The sequence below is a fragment of the Pseudorca crassidens genome, chromosome 20 (assembly GCF_039906515.1).
Source record: "Pseudorca crassidens isolate mPseCra1 chromosome 20, mPseCra1.hap1, whole genome shotgun sequence".
NCBI lineage: Eukaryota > Metazoa > Chordata > Mammalia > Artiodactyla > Delphinidae > Pseudorca > Pseudorca crassidens.
In genome coordinates this window covers 14452293-14473126 of record NC_090315.1, presented here as the reverse complement: position 1 = coordinate 14473126, position 20834 = coordinate 14452293, and the positions used below count along the sequence as shown (strand labels likewise).

Here is a 20834-nt window from a genome sequence, read left to right as displayed (position 1 = left end):
TATTTGGCTCCCCCAGGATCCTTGTATGTGTCTCTGGGTCTCTCTGGAGTCCCTCCATCTCAGGGGTGAATGGGTCTTTACGTTGTTTGTGGAGGGGCTCCCGGATCCTTGACTTCTTGGGGTCCCAGCCGTGGGTCCCCAGTGTTGCGGCCCTTTCGTTCTGAGAACTTCCTCTGAGCCAGGCCCCTCTTAAGACTGCTTTCCCCACCTTCTCCCATGACACCTCACAGTTGCCTCCGGCCCACTTGCTGAGGCTCGGGGTGGGATGCTCCCTCCTGCGCCCAGGCCCCTGTACAGCCGCCAGCAGGGTACCCGGGTAGTGTGGGGCAAGCGGCTGCTCCGTCTCGGGCTGCTTGGGGACTTTTCCGTGCAACCAGTGTGTGTGTTCTCGTGTTTCTGTGGTTGTGTGGCTGGACGTCTGTGTCGCATGTCTGTGTCAGTCTCTGAGGACAGCTGTGCACTGTGGAGCGACTTCATTTGCTTCTGTGTCTTGGGGGTGTGTGTGTGTGTGTGTGTGTGTGTGTGTGTGTGTGTGTGTGTGTGTGTGTGTGTGTGTGTGTATGGCGGGGAAGGACTTAGGTTGGAGGGGCCTGGGAGGCCACTGGAGCCTCTTTTCTACCTGTTGCCCCCTCCCTCCTTCCTGCCCCACCTCAGGGGAGGAATGAATGAAGTCGAATCTGATTTCCCCCATCCCTGGGGGCTCGCCCACACTCTCAGGTTTGTTGTGGCATCCATCCCCACCCTGGGCACCTCTGGGGGGTGAGGGACACCAGCAGTGCCCTTTGTGTCTGTGCTCTATTGAGCCTGGCCAGGCGGGGAGGGGGCACCTGAGCCTGGGGCTGCCACAGGAGCCGCCTGGCCTCCCTGGGGGCTTAGAGCACCTCGGGGTAAAGGAAGCGCCATCTGTGCATTCAGCCACACTCTCTGAGCTGTGCCTCACCCTGTGCTGGGCAGGGCCGGGGACACAGGGTGGCTGAGAGGGCCCCAGGCCCTGTCCTTTGGGAGGGCAGGGGTCATCAGAGCATGATGGGGGCCCATTATGCTCCCCCATCCCAGCCCTGGAGAAGGACGGTCTTAAACAGAGGTAGTCAGACTGGCACATTTGCTCTGGGAGACCGTGCTCAGCATCCTCTGTCCTTTACTTGTTCCTTCCTTTATTCGTTCAGCAGCAGCAGCAGCAGTGCCAGTAATGATAACAGCAGCTGGGCTGTAGCAGTGAGGGCCCACTCGGCGGCAGGCGCTGTTCTGAGCGCTTGGCATGGGTCATCTGGTTCGCTCGTCCAAACACTCCCAGGAGATAGGGACCATCGTTACCCCCAGTTTGCAGGTGAGGACACGGAGGCCCAGAGTCACTTGCTCACGGGCACACAGCTTGGCAGTGGTGGAGCGGGCACGAGCCTGGGCCGTCCGCTCTTACTCGTCGGCTGCCTTCCGAGTCCTTGTCCGGCACTCAGTGCAGAGGCCTGCTGAGGGGAGGATGGCGCTTACGTGGCCAGAACACGGAGAGCAGGCTGCTCGTCACTTCCCACATGCGACTCCAGGCCCTGCTCCCCAAGGCTCGGGTGGCCCTCGATCTGTGTCTTTTTATGGGCTTTCACCCATCGTGGGGAGCGCGGATCTCTGGCGGCACACCCCCTGTATGATGTTCTTCTTGCTTCTGGCCAAAATGTACCACCACTTTCTCCAGTTCCCAGCCTGGGCCGTGTGGTGGGGAGGGCCTGGGGAAGTGGGCTCACAGCCGGGCGCTCCTTGTGTTTCGAACACACACCAGGCTATTCACTGAATAGCTGGATTCAGTCTCTGAAGAGGCTCAGTTCCGTCACAGGCATCAGGTCAGATTTCCAGGCAGTGTGGACGGGCCTTGGGGACTCCTGGCCGCCCTCTGCCCCACCACCCTTCCCTGCACCTCCTCAGGGTCCAGCCTCATCACTTTGGCGATGACATCACTCATCCGTTGCACAGATATTTACCAGGTACCTGCTGTGTGCCAGGCCCTGCTCTAGCTGCCAGGGGTACGACAAGAATGAGACAGAGAAAGGCCCCTGTTCCTGGGGATCCCATACTCTGCTGGGGGGTGGGGAAGGAGGGGGGACCAACAGTCAACAGGTATATAATGCCAGATGATAATAAATGCCACGGAGAAGCATAAAGCAGGGGTGCAAATTTTGTCAGGGGGTCAGGGAAGGCCTCCCAGAGGAGGTTTTCTTTGCACTGAGACCTGAAGATCAAGAAAGGGGAGCCATGCAGCTGTGGGCAGAGGGAACAATGGGTGCAAAGGCCCTGAGGCTGGAACAAGCTTGATGTGTCCAAGACTGAAAAGGAGGAGGCCAGCGTCGCTGGGGTGAAGTGCAGGGAGGAGATGGGGTCCCTTGGTGGCAGGGCCCAGCTGGGCAGGGCCTTGCTAAGTCACAGTGGGGAGTTTCATCCAGGTGGGGAGCCCTGCAGAGTTTTGTTTAACATTTCTTCAGATTCCCTGCTGACCACAGCAGCCTTTCTGATCTTGGTTTTGGTCATCGGAAGTAGAGTTGTCTCTGTTCATGTTCCTGTCCCATAAACCTCTGAGGTCCTTTGTCTGGAGTAGAAGCTTTGGCTGGAGCCAGGGCTGCTGGGAAGCGGGAGGCTTAAGGGGGCAGTGACAGGCCTTCTCCGTGGGTCAGTCGACGCTTTTGTGCCCTGGCGCTGGGCAGCCCTGGGCAGTGACTTCTCCTCTCTGGGCCTCAGTTTCCTAGTTTGGGAAACAGGAGGGAAGAGGACTCTCCACCCACGCACCCAAGAACCACTGGGAGGGTTCACTGTGGCCTGGTCTGCATGCCTGGTGCAGGCATAGGCCAGAGTCAGCGCTGAAACACGTGTCCCCTCCATCCACCCAGCAGCCACTGAGGGGAGACCTGGGATCCAGCCTGTAACCAACCAGAGCATTGCTCCTGCCTGCGCCGAGCCACCGACTTAGCAGGGAGACAGCAGACACAGTCATAACCATATAACATGTTAGGAGATGCTAAGGGCTGGGAGAGAATGGACTGGATGCCAGGATGCCAGGCTCTGGGGGATGCGGCGACGGGCAAGACCAGACCAAGCCCCTGCCCCCGTGGAGCTCACGCTCCAGCTGTTGCAAAAGGTGGTGTCAGTCCTCAGCAATCCTGCCGTCTCAACCTCTACAGGGTGCCCAGAACCTGCCTATTCCTTCCGCCTCCACAGGCTCCACGTGGTCCCGTCCACCCTCTTCTCCTGCTGGACTGTCGCATCCTCCTCCTCCCAGGTGTCCCTGCTCCTGCCCTGCCCCCACACGCAGCCACCGGGAGCCTGTGAACACCTGAGTCTGGCCACATCCCTCCCCTGCTCAGAACCTTCCTGTTGCTCCGTCGCACTCAGGTAAAAGCCAGAGTCCTGGGGATTTCCATGGTGATCCAGTGGTTAAGACTTTGCCTTCCAATGCAGAGGGTGCAGGTTTGATCCCTGGTTGATCCCTGGTCGGGGAGCTAAGATCTCACATGGCTCACAGCCAAAAAACCAAAACGTAAAACAGAAGGAATATTGTAACAAATTCAATAAAGACTTTAAAAATGGTCCACATAGGGCTTCCCTGGTGGCGCAGTGGTTGAGAGTCCGCCTGCCAATGCAGGGGACACGGGTTTGTGCCCCGGTCCACAAAGGTCCCACATGCCACGGAGAGGCTGGGCCCGTGAGCCATGGCCGCTGAGCCATGGCCGCTGAGCCTGCGCGTCCGGAGACTGTGCTCCGTGACGGGAGAGGCCCCAATAGTGAGAGGCCCGTGTACCGCAAAAAAAAAAAAAAAAAAAAAAAATGGTCCACATAAAAAAATTTTTAAAAAGCCAGAGTCCTACCCACGGCCCACAAGTGCCTACACAGTCTGCCCTTCTCTCTCACCTCACTCACCCGGCCCCAGCCACTCGGCCTCCTCTCTGCTCTTTGGCCACATCAAGCACGTTCCTGCCTCAGGACATTTGCACCGGCTGTTCCCACTGCCTGGGTGCTCCTCCTCCAGCTACCCACAGGGCTCCTCTCCTCTCTCCACTCGGGTCCCTGCTCAAGCGTCACCTCCTCAGCAAGGCCCTCCCTGACCACTTCACTGAAAATTCCCACCTCCCTTCACCCTCCACACCCTCCTGATCCCTGCTGTATTTCTCTCCTCAGCACTTACCACCTGACTTACTAGCTATTTTTCTGATTTATCTCATTTATTGACTGTCTCCTTTCCCCTAGGATGTGAGCTCTGCAAGGGCAGGGATATTCCTGACGCTCCTGGCGCCTCTGCCCCAGGCCTGGCAGAGATCAGTCCTCGGTAGACATTGATGATTGGATGGAGGGGTGGGGGGCTGAGTGTGATGGATCATTTGTGGGTAGAGTAGGTGTTTGCCAAGGAGGGGCTTGAGTACATGTCAGTCCCAAAGCGTGAGGCAGGGTCTGGGGACAAGGTGCCAGAGGGTTCCTTGGTGGAACTAGGCTCAGGGCAGGAGGAGAATGGGGGGTGGGGGTGGGGGACACGCAGGTGGGCAGCAAGAGCTGAGCAAAGGTGTGAAGGAGGAACGGTGTGGGGTTTCGGGGGGCAGCGAGAGCCTGCCATGGGCTGCCACGTTAAGACTCCCCCTCCATCATCAGAGCACCGCCCAGGGAGGTAGGCGGTAAACTGAGGCAGGGAGGGGGCTTCTGGAGCTGGTGGGTGGAGATCACGGCAGAAGGGTGGGCGGGAACCAGCGGTGGAAGCGCTGAACGCAGGCTGGGACCAGTGAGCCCTTCCTCATCGCCCCCTTCCTGCTTTAGTTTCATTTTGGTGACTAGGAAGGGGTGGCCGTGGCCCCTGCCGCATCCTCTGCTCTGCCCCTGCACCCTGGGGCCCTGGCTGAGTCAGCTCCCTCCACTGCCGGGGTGATGGGGGGGCAGCTTTATTCAGGGCTGCTGGAGCAGGTGGAGGGCAGGAGGGAAGGAGCCCTCTACACGCGCACGCACACACACTCCCTTAACTGTGTTGTCACACTAGCAGATCTGGCTCTTCCACGTGCGCTGATTTCCTTGGTGGGGAGGACGGTGCCATTTTCGTGTCATGAAAGGTCTGATGGTGGAACACGTGAGCGTGGGGATGACTGGGAAATGGGAAGCTTTTGCTAGGACAGGTCGGAAACTGCCCATCCCGCATGTGAAATAATTCAAAAGACTTTTTTTTTTAATTGAAATAAAACATTTTAGAGTAGGAGGGAAATGTGCCTGCATTTGAGGGATCAAGCACTGGGCTTCGGAGGCATCTATGCCCCGGCTGGTGGCTGCAGGCTGCACCCTGTGCTCCTTTGTGCCGTGTCGCTGGGGTCACTGCTTCACCCTCTGCCTCTGAGTTCCAGGCGTTTCTCTGCCAGAGTTTCACAGGTACTGCCTGGCAGAATCTGAGGTGTCTGAGCAGGGGTGTAGCATAGCGGGTGCAGGCGAATGTGTTCGTTCACCAGGTGTTCCTTGAGTGCCTGCCACGCGGTGTTGTAGGCATTGGGGTACAGTGGGGAGCAAGACAGAGGACAGGCCCTGCGCTGGTGGAGCTGACGTTCTGGTGGAAGAAGCAGACACTGAAGAAGCTCACGCACGCAAACACATACACACACAGTATATGGTGAACGCAGTGAGGAAAAGTAAAGCAAGGAAAGGGGCATAGAGGGTGGTAGGACAGGAACAGGGACATTTGTGTGCAGACGTGGGTGGAGGGAAGGAGGGAGGGAGCCATATGGAGGTCACTGAGAAGAGAGTTCCAGCACGGGGGGGGGGGGGGGTTGTAAGCTGCCAGTGCAAAGGCCCTGAGGTGGGGGCATGTCTGACGTTTGAAGAACAGTGAAGAGGCCAGAGTGGCTGGGGCAGAGTGAGCGAGGGGCCGTGTGCGAGGAGAGCTGATGGGCAGATCTCTCAGGACCTCGTGGGCCACGGGGAGGAGTTTAAGGATGTTGACTCTGTAGTGGATCAGACTGTCTTCCAGGCCCACCTCTGCTTGGTGACCTTAGCGAGAGATTTCACCTTTGTGAGCCTCAGTTTCCACATCTGCAAAATGGGAGTGAAATAGCCACTCCACCTAAGTGCCGGGGAGCCGGTGAGCTCAGCATTGGCATCTGCGCAGGGTCATGGGCCCCCCATGGTGGTGGTGCTGGTGGTGGTGGTAGGGGTGTGAGTACTGGGGCTAGCCTCAGTAAACCGCATTTGGGGTGGGGACTGGTGCTTGGACAGCTTTTCTGATGCAGACCGACAGGCCAAACGCCCGTGGAAAGGGCGAGTAATTCCTTATTCCTGGGTAGGGGGTGGCGGTGGTTGGAGCCCCACTTTGTGCTGCCTCCCACACTACCGCTGGGGGCCTGGGCAGGTTGGAGGAGCTGGGGACCCTCACCCCCAGGTGGGGTCAGGACAGGAGAGGAAGAGCAAGGTCTGGGTGTGGATAGAGAGGGTGGAGAAGGAGGGAGGAAGGGTTGGAGGCCAGGACCATGATGGTAATGACAAAAACAGAAGCACCACCGCAGGACAGGTGGGTAAGAGCCTGGACTTCGGTCCCCGACTGCCTGGGTTCAAATTCTAGGTGCCCTGGATAAAGGATTTCCCCTCTCTGAGCCTCAGTCTCCCCACCCGTGAACTGGGGATGATGAGCATGTCTGTCTCACAGGTTAGTGGTGAGGATGGAATGCGATTAGACACAGGACACCAAGCAGACCCGGGCACACACGAGTCTCCAAGGACCCACCTGCCGTAATTCTGAGAACTGGCGGGACCCGGGCTCTGTGTTAGACAGGGCTGGAGTCTTGTGTCCACTCTGCTTCCCAAGCTGTGTGACCTGGGCAAGTGGGGTGCCCTCTCTGTGCCTTGTCTTCCTTGTCTGTAACACAAAGCCCAAAACGGCCCCTTTGTCTGGGGTCGGGCATGCAGATTAAATGAGGGACTCCGGGTCAAGTGCTTAGGAGAGGGGCCGGCACGGTAGGTGCTCCCTAAGTGTTGGCTGCTGCTGTGATAGTGACCGACATTTACCGCGTGCTTCCTTGCTGTGTGCGCTTGGCCTTGGGGCCAGACCATCAGTGCCTGGGTTCTCTGTGACTCCTTATAAGAACTCCAGGAAGCAGGTACTGTCATGGTCCTCTTTTAACAGAAGAGGAGACTGAGGCACAGAGCAGCTGAGCTGCTAGCCCAGGGCCATGCAGTGAGCTCCCACGGTGGGTCAGCTCACCCACACTTCACAGGCAGAGAGCTGGGCTCTTGGCCCTGGGCTGTCTGACCCCTAAATTCTGGGCTTGCCTGGGAACCCCAGCGCCTACTCTTTGCCCGCCTCCTCTGCTGCTGGCACAGGCCCCTTTATATGTAGCAGCTCCTCTCCCTTCCGTGGCCCCCATAAAGTCAGGAGCTTGGGGACTTGGTGGGAAGGGGGGTTTCTGGTCGGGGGAGCCGGCAGTGCTTGGAGCTGCCCCAGGGTGGGGCTCCCGCCTGATCATTATAAACACGGTTGGTTCCTCTGTTTGTCCTGCCCTCCATGCAGCGCCCAGAGGGAAGGGCTGGCCCCGGGCAAATATCCGGAGGTGTGACCCTCTGTCCCCTTCCCCTTCGGGTCACACAGGCACCTGGGGGCGGGGCTGGGGGCGGCGTGCAGAGGTGGCTTGGGGGTTTACGGCAGGGCTTCTGGGTCGGCTGCCCTGTCTTCCAGGCTGCCTCCTGCCCACCCCGTCTGGATCCTGAGCCCCTCCCTCTCCTGGGTTTAGTGAGGGGTCCTGTGGCTAACCCTATTCGTGCAGAGGGCTTGGAGCTGACTTGGGGCCCCCAGATCCTGGGCTGGGGGGCGGAGGATGGGCAGGCAGAGTGAGAGAGGCCAAGGTGAGGAGTGAGGCTGGGCCCCGGGCCAAATGGGGGCAAATCTGGGAAGGCAGTGAGGAGGTGGTGGGACATGGTATACACATCTGGAGGGATGGAGTGGAGTGGGGAAGATGGGGGAAGGTCAGCGGGTAGGGATGAGGCTAGGAGCTGGAACTGGGAGAGAGTTGAGGGCAGAGAAGCCTGGAGAGAGGACAGGGTAGGTCAGGGCCTCTGGCAGGTGGGCCAGGAATGGAGGCCTGGGCGGGCAGGATAGGCAGCGTTCCGGGGGCTGGAATGCGGGACCGCTGCTGAAGGCGCTCCTGGCTTGCAGGGTAGAGAACGGGCTGGGGCAGAGGGCCCCTCACCCTGGCCAGGCCTGTTCCACCCCAGAGCAGGCAGGGAAACTGGACCCCTGGGGGAGCCCTGGCTCTGGTCACCTGCTGGCCGGGAGGCCCAGGCCAGTTGAGGCAGGTTGGCTGCTGGGTCCCCACCCGCCTCCCACTAGGCGGCTCCTGCTGCCAAACCGGTTCCCCTGGATCACTGCCCACTGATGGCCCTACCTCTGGCCTGGGGATGGCAGCCTCTTCGTCCTTACCTCACAGAGCTGCTCCGCGAAAGGAGCCGGGAGTGGAACCAGGGGCTGCAGGGGCCACATCCCAGACACACGCAAGCATCCTTGCTAGGTCACGAGACTCACTGAGCTTGGGGCCGACCCTGTGCTGGGCACTGTGCCAGGCTCTGGGGAGCCAGCCATGAACCAGACAGAAATCCCCACCCAGTGCATTTCCCCTAGTTCTTTGGGTCTTCGTTCACACGGGCCCTCTTCTGGGAAACCTCCCTTATCCCCCGCCTGCCATCCCTCCAGGCTGGGTCTGGCACTCTGTGACCCCAGCACCGACCACTCTGGGCTGTCAGGGGCTGTCTCAGTCACCGCAGTATCCCTAGCACCAACCAGCGCAAGGCTGGACACAAAGGAGTGAGTTGTTGCTGAATGAATGAACGAACGAATAATGGACAAATGATGTTTTCTTCCCACTTTACAGATGAGTAACCCGAAGCCCCAAGAGGAGACGTCTCGTGCCCAAGGGCACTTCTAGCACAGCCAGCATCAAACCAGGTCTGTGGGACTCAGGGCCCATGTGCGGGCTGGGGGGGCAACACCTGGGCCCCCTTCCCCAGACATGGCTAGGAGTCATCCTAATCATCAGAAGAGCAAATGCCGACGGGGCCCTCCCTCCGTGTCCCAGCCCTGCACCCAGCTCTGCTCGTATTAACTCATTAATCCTCCCGGCAGCCCTGTGGGGGCTGATCCAGCGCACAGACAGGTTAGGTCACTTGCCCAAGGTCACACGTAGTAGGCGACAGAGAGAGATTTGCACTCTGGCCATCTGGCTCCCCTACCCATCATTTCTCTGGTCCCCCTATGGGACACCACCATCACACATGTCCTCTTCGGCCCCTTTGGTTTTTAAATCAGCTCTCATTGAGCATTTACTCTGTGCCGGTGCTGTTCTGAGTACAGGACTGGAGACCACAGGCCCTAAAGACAGGGACTGTTTGGTCTGTTAGTATCTGTTATGAAGTGGCTCTTTCCCCGCTCTGATCTTGGTGAGGAACTTCCCTCCTCTGAGCCTCAGTCTCCTCATCTGTAAAGTGGGCATATAGCAGTAAGGCTGCCTAGGGGTCACGCATAGGACAGGGGCTTGGTAACCATTTGTTGAACAAGTAACCAAAGGTATGTGGTGCTTCCAGCCCAGAATGCAGGCTGGAAAAGCAGGGATAGTGTCAGCTGGCCTTCAGGAACCAGTCACTGAGCACGTACTGTGTGCTGGGCGTGGCCGAGACAAGGGAGTGGGATGCCAGGAAACTGGGCAGGTGAGACCTGGCCTGGGGCATGAAAGTCTAGTGATGGGGGTTTTAAACACTGAACTAGTAAACACAAGACTGAGCAGCAGAATTTCCAGAAGTTAAACATGCTATGAAATGTGATGGAAGGACAGTGGGGAATGGAGACTCCTTTTCTTGGGGTGTTCAGGAAAGGAGTCACCAATGACTGTGAAGGAAGGGAGGGAGGGGACCATGTGTGTGGATACTGGGGAAGAGTATTCCCCACAGGGAACAGCCAGTGCAAGTCCCTGAGGTTTGGAAGCCAGTGTGAGTGAGAGGGAGAGATGAGAGCAGAGAAGTGATGGGGCAGGTCGTGTGGGGCGGGCCACGGGAAGACTGAGCTCCCCTGAGTGAGGTGGAGCCACAAGAGGGCTCTGAGCAAGGGGCCTGACTCGGGTGTTCACGGGGTCCCTTGGGCTGCATGTGGGGGACAGACTGGGAAGGGGGCGGGGGGGAGTGGGGAGACCAGGGAGGAGAGGAGGATGGATGGGACCAGGGCGGGGCCAGAGGATCGAGGAGAATAGCACGTTCTGGCGAGCCGTCCCCTCCGACAGGCCTGCCGGCAGGAGCCCAACTCTGCACCCTCACCACGCTGAGAGCCTGGCGCCATGTTTGGGAAGAAGAAGAAGCGGGTTGAGATCTCGGCACCGTCTAACTTCGAGCACCGCGTGCACACGGGCTTCGACCAGCACGAGCAGAAGTTCACGGGGCTGCCCCGCCAGTGGCAGAGCCTGATCGAGGAGTCAGCTCGCCGGCCCAAGCCCCTCATCGACCCCGCCTGCATCACCTCCATCCAGCCTGGGGCCCCCAAGGTATGCTGGTGCCCACCACCGCCTCTCCTGACCCACACCAACCCCCTTGGGGTGACCCCAGCCCTCAACCCCACACTTGACCCTGCGGCCAACACCTCCCCCTCCCTTGCTGACCTCCACACAGACACGCCCCAGTCCTCACCTTTCACTCACCCCTCCACCCACTGATCCCTCACTTGGCCTCAACACTGATGCCCCCCTTACCTTGCTGAGAACCCTACACTGACCTTGACCCTCCGACAGTCCCCCACACCAGCCCCAAGTCGTGCTCCTGTCCTTGGAGCCTCACGCCCTGAGCTCTGTGCTCCGGTCCCCAGCACCACAGACTTGTCCTGGGCCTTCACCGGGCTCTCATCTCAGGACGAGGGACAGACTCGTTCCCTCATGGCGACTGCCCCAAGTGCTCAGGGCTGGGCTGGGGGAGCCCAGAGGGGGCTCCTGACCAGCCCCAGGGTCCAGGCCAGCTTCTTGGAGTCGGTGACACCGGAGCTGAGCCCTGAGGGCCGAGGATGAGGAGGAGTCATTGGGGCAAATGGTGGAGAGGCAGGGCTTTTAGTGGAGGAAACGGCCCACATGAAGCATTGGGGGTTTTTGGTTTGGGTTTTTTCCCTGCCATCTGAGCAAAAGGGCAGAGTTGGGATTTGAATCAAGGTCCGTTTCCAAGGCCCATGTTCTTAACTCCTTTCCTGTCTCCGTGATCCCAGTGCCGGGCGTGGCCTATGGTGAGGCTGGTCTGGGGGCAGGGGATGCGGCACCCCGCAGCCTGCGAAGCCGGCCTCGGAGCACGGACTTTATCCGAAGGGCAGTGGGAACCAGGAAGGGCCATGGGCCAGGGAACGCAACCCGGGTTGTTCGGAGGGGTGGAGATGGGCCGGCTGGTCAGCAGGCTCAGCGCCAGGGGGCAGGCCCAGGGCTGACTCATCCTGCCCCGCCCCAGGCCAGCGGGGCGCGGAAGCTCTCCCCCAGGGTCTCCAGCTGGCAGCCCACTGAGGCGTTCATGTGCCCCAGGCAGGGGGCTTTTGGATACTTTGAATTCTCTGCCACTGCCTAAAAAAGCAAGAGGCTTCACATCCATATCTCTATTTCTGGCTTCTCCTGACAGATCGGCTGGGGCCACTGGAGGGGCAGCTGCCACCGCAGGCGGGGTGCCAGCTCTTCTGGGCCCGCAGGCCCCACCCAGCCCACCTCAGTTCCATCCCCTACCCGGCCCTGTGGCTGCTTGTCTGCTGGTTATGCCCGCACTAGGGCGCTTCCTAAAATCTAGCCGCTGCTTGGCCTGCCAGCCACGAGCCCTGCCTGGGACTGTGTCTGCCGGGAGGAAGGGGCACCTTAAGTCACACAAAGGTGCCACACGGGCTGGCACTCTCCTGGGGCCCCTGTGGGCGCTTGTGTTTGCTGCCCTCGGCTGAGAAACTCCCTAGTCCTCCCAGACCCTCCCCCAACCCCCAGGGACTTCTCGACCTCTTATTCCAGCACCAAAGCCTGACCAGGTGTCTCCCTTGCTTCGCTGGGCCCCAGGCTGGCAGCCAAGCCCGGGAGAGGCCGGGGGCAGGGGCTGGCCCCACAGGGGTACTGCGGCCTGTAGGAGGGTTTTGTGGGATCTGTGTTTTCTGCACATTTGAAGTGGTTCTGGCTTTAGGATGTCTGGCAGCCTATGTCCCTGCCTGCCAGTGATTGACAGCACAGGGCTGAGGGGCATGGGCTCTGCTCCCCTCAGCCTCCTCCCAGCCTGCCTGCCTTACTCACTCACTCACGGGTTCAGCAAATACTTATTGAGCACCTTCTGCATACCAGCCAGAACAGAAACAGACAGGAGGAAACCGTGGCCTCCCTCCCGATCATTGCACTGGGGGAGCAGGCCATGGACAGCTGTACGCGTGCTTTATGTCAGCTGGTTTTAAGTACTCTAGAGAACAGGAAAGCAGGGGAGGGGGATAGGGAGTGTTAGGGGCTGGCGTTTCAGACCACGGGCGGTCAGCGAAAGCCTCCAGCAAAGAGCCGAAAGGGGTGTGTGTTGGGGAGGGGAGCTCAGGGCAAACTTGGGGGAAGACGTTCCAGGCAGTGTGAACAGCCAGTGCCTGAGGTTGGAGTGTGTCCGGTGTGTTTTAGGAGCAGTTAGGAGGCCCATGTGCCTGGAGCTGAGTCGGGGCAGGGGGAACCCTGGAGGCTGTGACCTGGATCAGGTGGTGGCCATGGCGGGTGAGGGTGGGTTCAGGACAGGCTTTACACAGGCATTCGCATTTGCCAGCCTTGCTCCTGGGGCACTCCTGCACCTCTACTTCAGGCCCAAACCTTTCTGACTCTCCCGTTAACCCACCCTCAGCCTCCAGAGGAACAGAGAGCGTGGTTTGGAGTTAACAGCCCTGGCGGGCTGCAGGGGAGGAACTGCCAAGCTGGGCCCCGGCCCCAGCATCCTGTAATTTGCAGCTCTCCAGGACTGATTATGGGGTGGCATAGTCTCTGCCCTTCTTCCCCTGCACCCCACAGGGCAGGGACCGCCCCCCAGTCCGGAGAGCAAGAAAAAGACGGGTGCAGCCCACGGGGGGGGGGGGCGACAGCCTGTCGGATGGGCAGGCTTTCCTCCCGCTCCCCTCCTACCACCCAAGGCTAGGTGCTGGGGGAGGGGCAGCAGGGGCCTCCCTGCTCCTGCCCGCCCCCCTGCCGCCCCGCCCTGTCATCACCCATGGCATTTCTTCATTCCGTCTCTGTCTTGTCTCTGTGTGTGTGTTGTGTTGTCCTGTCCTTGTGTGTCGGATACACGTCCTGTGTCCCCCTCCTCCTTGCCCGGCCCCCACCCCGCCATTGCCCCGGACCCCAGACCATCGTGCGGGGCAGCAAAGGCGCCAAGGATGGGGCCCTCACGCTGCTGCTCGACGAGTTTGAGAACATGTCGGTGACGCGCTCCAACTCCCTGCGGAGAGACAGCCCGCCGCCACCCGCCCGTGCCCGCCAGGAAAACGGGATGCCCGTGGAGCAGGCCACCACGGCCAGAGGGGGCCCAGAGAAGGCGGGCGGTCAAGGCCGGGTCGCCGGGCGCAGCGAGGCGGGTGGCAGCAGTGGAGACAGGCGGCGGGTGGGGCCGGACAAGAGGCCCAAGTCTTCCAGGGAGGGCTCAGGGGGGCCCCAGGAGTCCTCCCGGGACAAGCGGCCCCTCTCTGGGCCTGACGTCGGCACCCCCTACCAGCCTGCCGGTCTGGCCAGCGGGGCGAAAGTGGCAGCTGGCCGGCCCTTTAACACGTACCCACGGGCCGACACGGACCACCCATCCCGGGGCGCCCAGGTAACTGCTCCCCCTGCCCCAGGACCACCCCACTGTCCCCTTGCCTGGAGCTTCCCCATTGCCACCCACCGACTCCAACCTGTGCCCAGCCCACCGTCCATCTGCATCCTGACCACCATGTGTCTGTCCCACAGCCGGGGTCCCCATCCCTCTGGCCCCTCCACTGACAGCCGCCTCTCTTTTCTGTTGCAGGGGGAGCCTCACAACGTGGCCCCCAATGGGCCATCGGTGGGGAGCCTGGCCGTCCCCCAGTCCTCCTCTGCCTCCCGGCCCCCGGCTCGAGCCCATGGCCCCCCCAGCCCTGGAGTGCTGGGCCCCCACGCCTCCGAGCCCCAGCTAGCCCCTCCAGCCCGCACCCTCGCCGCCCCCCCTGCACCCCCCGCCCCCGGACCCCCCGGACCCCGCTCGCCACAGCGGGAACCCCAGCGAGTGTCCCACGAGCAGTTCCGGGCTGCCCTGCAACTGGTGGTGGACCCCGGCGACCCTCGCTCCTACCTGGACAACTTCATCAAGATCGGCGAGGGCTCCACGGGCATCGTGTGCATCGCCACCGTGCGCAGCTCGGGCCGGCTGGTGGCCGTCAAGAAGATGGACCTGCGCAAGCAGCAGAGGCGCGAGCTGCTCTTCAATGAGGTGGGCTGCTGCCCCGCCCCCGCCCTTCACCTCGCCTCCTGGGGCTCCTCCGCCCCGTGGTCTTTGAGGGCCCATAGGGGTGAGGAGGGGAAAGGGCCTTCGGGGACGGGGTTCCCCAGGGCTGGGTTCTGGGCCCGGCTCCTGTCCTCACTCGTCACACCTCCCCAGGCTGTCTCCTCTGTCCCCACGATACCCATGGCCACGGCTGTCCTGTTCCTGGCCAGGCCCCGAGCCCCAGCTCCAGGCTCCCTTAATCCCCCTGAGCCCCACCCTCTGCGTGCCTTCCAGGCCCCTCATACCCACCAAGTCCCATTCTGGCCCCGAAGCGTGTACTCCAAACCTGCCTCTCCTGGTTCCCTGTCTCAGAGAGGCCCCGCCACTCCTGTCCGCAGGCCGGAGCTCTGGACCTCCCTGGCCCCCACCCCGGCTTGTCAGCCCTGAGCCTGTCACTCCTTCCCCCATCCCCATTCCTGTCCCCATGTAGCCCACTTGCTGCTCGGCCCTGCCCCCTGGGCATTCCGCACACCACAGCCAAAGGGCTGCCACACACCCCTTTACTGCCCCTTGCAGCGCCCCCTGGTGCCCTCAGGACAAAGGCCTGGCCTCTTGGCCGTGCATCTGAGATCCGCCCCCATCTAGGCCTCGCTTCTGTCTGACCTCAGGCTTTGGCCCTTGAGGGGCTCACTACCAGTGAGCATGTTGCAAAGGCAGACCCCTGGCTCCTTCCCGAGAGGAATCTGTGTTGGGAGCAGCCCCCGGCCTCTGATGCAGGAATCCCAGGAGGACGTCAGATCCGGGGTCGTCAGACTCTAGCTCTTGCCTCCTGGCCTCTCCACACTCCTCGGCTTTGCCCAGTGTAATGTGGCCCCTGTGAGCATCGTGTTCCCCCAGCTCCATGGGGCTTTGCCTTGCTAGGCCTTCCTGCCCCTGAAATCTCTTCCCCCACCCCCACCCCCCACTGCCTTTTATCTGGCCTGCCTAGTACCTGCTTGGCCTTCTGGTCTCAGCCCTGTGCTTAGACGCCCTCGTTCCAGCTCCCTCTCCCGACACCAGCCTGGCCATCAGAGCCACTCGCGGCCCAGCTCAGGGCTGGTCAGAGACCAGCGTCAGAAGTGTGGGGTGTGTGCGGGGCGGGAGCACCCCTGGAATAGAGTGCAGACGTCAGGCCCACGCTGCCTTTGAGGTCTCTTGACTTTGGCCGTGGGAGGACAGCCCAGGGGGACCCCAATGAGCAGGAGTGACGGGTGGAAGCAGACCCGCAGTGTGGCAGGGTCCACACCCAGGCTGAGAGGGAGGGGGGAGGGCTCCGGTGGCAGGGCCTGGCCGTCCTCCCTCCGCTGCGCCAACCCGGCCTCCCATGCCCAGGTGGTGATCATGAGGGACTACCAGCATGAGAACGTGGTGGAGATGTACAACAGCTACCTGGTCGGGGACGAGCTCTGGGTGGTGATGGAGTTCCTGGAGGGAGGCGCCCTCACCGACATCGTCACCCACACCAGGTACTGCTGGACAGCTGGGCCCTGTGACAGCCAGCCTGCTGTCTCCCCTGGCTCCCCAGGGTGGACCTGGGCCCCCTCAGACCTCTCCCACGATAGGACTGGCCCCCTCCAGACCCCTTGGGGTGGGGCCATGTCCCCCTCAAAGCCCAGGGTAGTGTTGTGTCCCCCTTAAACCCCAGGGCGGGGCCCTGTCTGTCCCCGTCATTCACCCACCCACCCCCGCAGGATGAACGAGGAGCAGATCGCCGCCGTGTGCCTGGCCGTGCTGCAGGCCTTGTCCGTGCTCCACGCCCAGGGGGTCATCCACCGGGACATCAAGAGCGACTCCATCTTGCTGACCCACGATGGCAGGGTGAGGAACGGGGTGGCTTGGCCTTCCCTCGCCTCTGCCCAGCTCTCCCTCTGCTGGTAGGGTGTGCTCTGACCCCCGAGTGCAGTCACGTGAGGAGCAGTAAGTTCCTTCGTTCCTTGGGCAGCAGTCCAGAGTCGGGGTCCACGTGAGTGCGGCCTCTGCCCCTGCGGTCAGGGGCTCAGGCTGGCGGGGCTCTGCTGTCAGCACGGGCCGTTGGGAACTGTAGGCTAGCCCTGGGCCCAGAGAGGGGAGACTCCATTTGGGTGGCCAGCCTCTCGGCCACGTGAGAACCTGCTCCTAGCCTGGCATCCAGGCGTGGGCTGTGGACTCCAGTGCTGTCTCCCATCTTCTGGACTGAAGTTCTGAGTCTGAGGTCCATGGGTGAGCCTCACAGTGACCAAAACCTGCGTTTATATTCCGAGAGTGAACATGATTTTCAGTGGGAGGGGGCCCTTGACTTTCACCAAATTCTTGTTGGTGATTTGCCCGCCCTCCCCCAGGAACGTTAACGCCAGTCAGCAGAGGCGGGGGGTGGGGGGAAGGCTCAGTGTCACCGGGAGTCTCAGCTGGGGTCCACGAACACCTAAAGATGTCTGCAGATGTGTCTGGGGGACATGTGTCAGCATGCTCTCTGGGGGTGGGAGGGTCCACAGACATCCTCGAGAGTCCAGATAGGGCCCACGGTTCCAGCAAAGGTATAAATCCTTGGTCTGGGGACGTAGCTGTTGCAGAGGCAGGCTGTGTCCCCTTGTACCCCCCTTGGACACCTGCCAGCTGAAGGTGTGCTTCCTGCCGGGAAGCAGGGTCCCAGGGCACAGCATTGGGAGCCAGCCCCAGTCAAGTCCCCGCCCAGCCTTTGGTACCCCTGGGACTCGGGCCACTTCCCCCGAGAGCCCCAGCGCAGACCCTGTCACGGAGGCAGATGGTGCGATCTTGGGCAGGTGACACGGCTGAGGGCCCCAGCCAGGAGACGACAGAGCTCCCCAGAGGCTCTAACCTCTGGGCAGCATCGTGGAGACCCAGCGCGTCCGAGGCCAAGGAATCAATTAGGTAGATGCCTCTGCTCACCCCGCCCCCACCAGCACCTCTGACCCTACTGCCTACGTCCTGCTGCAGGTGAAGCTGTCGGACTTTGGGTTCTGTGCCCAGGTGAGCAAGGAAGTGCCCCGGAGGAAGTCCCTGGTCGGCACGCCCTACTGGATGGCCCCGGAGCTCATCTCCCGCCTCCCTTACGGGCCAGAGGTGAGCCAGAGGTGGCCGGCCGTGCCGCTCGGCACTGGTTTACGCTGTGACAGTCCGGAACAGCCAGAGTGCTGGGGGTGAGGGGGCTCAGTCCCTGGGGACAGTCTGGGGGAGAAGTAGGCATGGCTGCGTGCACTCATTGCTGACTGGGCTCTAGTTTGGAGCCAGGCCAGTGCTTAGCTGGGAACAGAATGCTGAGCAGAAGTGGCCCTGGCCCTGGCCCTGCCTGTCAGCCTGGGGCAGAGGCCACAAACTGGCTGACGTGCTCTGAAGATGCTCTTGCGAGCATTTTAAAAAGAGCTCTCACGTGAAAGTCTGAATTTTATCCTCTGTCAGAAAACCAAGAGCTCTGGCCACGTGGAGGCCAAATTCCCGCACAGCAACAGTCAGCAGGCGCTGAGGGGCTGCTCCACGTTAGCAAGTGCAGGGGCGCCTTCGTCTTGGCCGTAGTCCCCACCCAGCTCTATTGCCTGCACTGACCTGCTTCACTCCCTGCCGTTACCTGCCTGGTCTTTGAGCTGTGGCCTGTGGCCCTGAGGATTCCTCCACAGTCAACAAGCCTTGACCCAGGGCCTGGCCAAGGTGCCCTTGGAAGCATATCTTGGGGGAACCTCGGGCAGGAGTGGGATCACACTGGGAGGGGAGGCTGGGAGGAGATTCTGAGGGACCATCTCAATCAGGACTGCCTGTGAGTGACAAAACTATCTCAAATGGATTTAGCAAAATGGAAAGCTGTGGGTCCCTAGAATTTCCCCCCTGTAGTCTTCACTCAGGCAGGTGCTCCCCTGGTCAGCACAGACATGACCCTGGCAACTCCAGAACACATCACATGAGCCCTACTGTTTTCCTGAATATTTTGGTTGAAGTCTCAGGGTTGACTGTGACTGGCTCAGCTTGGGTCCTGTGCCCGTTCCTGAACCAATTACTGTGTCCGGACTCTTGCCGATTAGGCTACCTGGTCATGCTCCATGGACTGAAGTAGGGGAGAGGGAGTTCTCCAGAGGAACCCAGGGGAAGGAGGGGGGTTAGCAAAAAAGAAGGGGATAGATGCTGGGTGGGCAGAACCCTTCAGAGGGCTCCCTGGGTGAGGAGTGCATAGGGTCCGGCAGGCTAGGTATCAGCGAGGGTGTTCAGGGCCCAAGGATTCTAGGAGCGAAGAGGCAAAGACAGAACCAGGGCCATCCCTCTGTGGGTGTCCCTCGAGCACTGGCCATGCCTGCACAGCTCAGCCCTGCTGCCCTGTCCCCACCGCAGGTGGACATCTGGTCTCTGGGGGTGATGGTGATCGAGATGGTGGATGGGGAGCCCCCCTACTTCAATGAGCCACCCCTCAAAGCCATGAAGATGATTCGGGACAACCTGCCACCCCGACTGAAGAACCTGCACAAGGTGGGCCCCTCCCGCAGGCGGCAGGCAGGTGGGGGAGGGGGGACAGGGCTCCACCCAGCCCCGAACCCAAGCAGAGCGCTGGGTGCGGGCAGCACTGGGGTATGGATGGCTCCCTCCCGAGGTGGCGCTTACTGTGCGCTGGGTCACCCCCGCGTCCCCCAGGCCTCGAGTGTCTGTGTAAACTCTGTGCCCTCACCACCCCACATCCCAGAAGTTGTGCTTAGGCTGGCCTGGCTAGACGCACACAGCATAGCCAGGTCCAGGAGAGGGGCCCTCGTGGTGAAGGAATTGCCTGGTGAGAAAGGGGTGCCTCCAGGGCCCAGCTGCTGCCAGGGTCCTGCCGAACCTTGGAAATGGGGAGGGAATGAGCCCCTGGGGCGAAGCTCCTGGGACCTCTTTGCCCCCTCCCTAGGCAGTAGATGTTGTCAGCCCATTTGACAGAGGACGAGACTGAGGCCCCACAGCGAGTGAGCAGTGGAGCTGGCTCTCAGACCCCCTGACCCTCTCGCCCGCCTCCTGACAGGTGTCGCCATCCCTGAAGGGCTTCCTGGACCGCCTGCTGGTGCGTGACCCGGCACAGCGGGCCACGGCGGCTGAGCTGCTCAAGCACCCATTCCTGGCCAAAGCGGGCCCGCCCGCCAGCATCGTGCCCCTCATGCGCCAGAACCGCACCAGATGAGGCCCAGCGCCCTGACCCTGAACCAAAGAGCCCCTTGGGTCACCCCTGCCCTGCCAGAGGCCAGTGGAGGGCCGGCCCCTGCCCCTCCCAGCCCAGGAGACACTCTATGGCTCTGCCCTCCTTGCTGGGGGGTGTGCGGGACCCTACTACTGAACTGCCGTTTTGATTTTGGGACTTTTAAAAAAGCGCAGGGACTTGTGGGAGCACACGAGGCTCCCAGGACCCGCCAACCCTCTGGGACAGGCCCGCCCCAGTGTTGTCCTGTCTCCAGGAAGGACGGGCAGCCTTCCCATCACTGGAAACCTGCAGTGGGGGCCGCCAGGGGTGGAGACAACACTACGAAAGAGGTGTGTGTGCGTGTGTGTGTGTGTGCGTGCGCACGCGTGTGTGTGTGTGTGTGTGTACACGCATGTGTGCATGTAGAAGGTCCAGCTCCTCTGTCCTCCAGCCTGCGAGTGCGTGTCTCTGAGACCTCGCCTGATCCACAGCCCCTCCCCCCTGAGCCATTGTGGGGGTCGATCATGAATGTCTGAAGAGTGGCCTTTTCCCTTCGCCCCACACCCCTCTCTGTGGCTGGATGCGGAGACAGGGGTCAGGGCTTCCCACCCACCCCCAGCCTCTGCAGAACATGACTACTGCACCTGGAACAGCCTCCTCTTTTCTAGAAGTCTATTTATATTGTCATTTTATAACACTCTAGCCCCCATCTGGGGACGGATGGTCCCTGTCCCGCGGGGTGGCACCGGGGACAGGACCACTGCTTGAAGAATCGGGTTCCTGCCCCCTCAGCGCAGCCCCGCCCGCCCCTCCCTCAACTTAGTTTTACAATTAAACCAGTTTCTTGTTTTGTGTGTGTGCAGTGTGCATAGAGGCCCCCCCCACCCCCGTCCAGGCCGTCTTGGGGGGAGAATTGATGGGGAGGGGCTCTAGGGTTGGGAGGGAGGCCTGGCTGACCCCAGGATTCCAGCCCAGTTCAGGGCCAGGGCCGTGTCTGTGGGTGGGCGGGAGTTCCAGGTCCAAGCAGCCGGTTACAGGGCTGGATTGATGCCCCCCAGGCCTGGAAGCAGCCAGTTTACCAGTCCATGTGCCATGATGACCAGTTTGCCAAGTCTGCAGTTTGCTGGAAACCTATTTTAAAGGTTGTCTGGAGTGCGTTCAGTGGGTGGGAACTGATCCTTGGTGAGCTGATGTTAGGAAACCGGTCAACAGGCAGATGGGCTGCTGGGGCGTCGGCTAAGACGGATGG

The 20834-nt window shown here is 61.2% G+C and overlaps 1 protein-coding gene across 5 annotated transcripts in view; it reads left to right on the top strand.

Moving 5' to 3' along the window:
* The window catches only part of PAK4 (p21 (RAC1) activated kinase 4), a 46538-nt gene extending 26103 nt beyond the window's left edge, over window positions 1-20435 (top strand). For 2 of the 5 annotated variants that reach the window (XM_067720956.1, XM_067720957.1), the window contains exons 2-11: window positions 3199-3372; window positions 8859-8932; window positions 10257-10514; window positions 13333-13794; window positions 13987-14427; window positions 15793-15926; window positions 16152-16278; window positions 17395-17520; window positions 18775-18909; window positions 19433-20435. In XM_067720956.1, coding sequence (XP_067577057.1) covers window positions 10311-10514; window positions 13333-13794; window positions 13987-14427; window positions 15793-15926; window positions 16152-16278; window positions 17395-17520; window positions 18775-18909; window positions 19433-19588 — 1785 coding nt within the window. In that variant the 5' untranslated portion in view covers window positions 3199-3372; window positions 8859-8932; window positions 10257-10310 and the 3' untranslated portion in view covers window positions 19589-20435. The remainder of the gene's footprint in view (window positions 1-3198; window positions 3373-8858; window positions 8933-10256; window positions 10515-13332; window positions 13795-13986; window positions 14428-15792; window positions 15927-16151; window positions 16279-17394; window positions 17521-18774; window positions 18910-19432) is intronic. The other 3 variants (XM_067720955.1, XM_067720958.1, XM_067720959.1) reach the window with 2 other exon arrangements.
* Window positions 20436-20834: the final 399 nt, after the last annotated feature.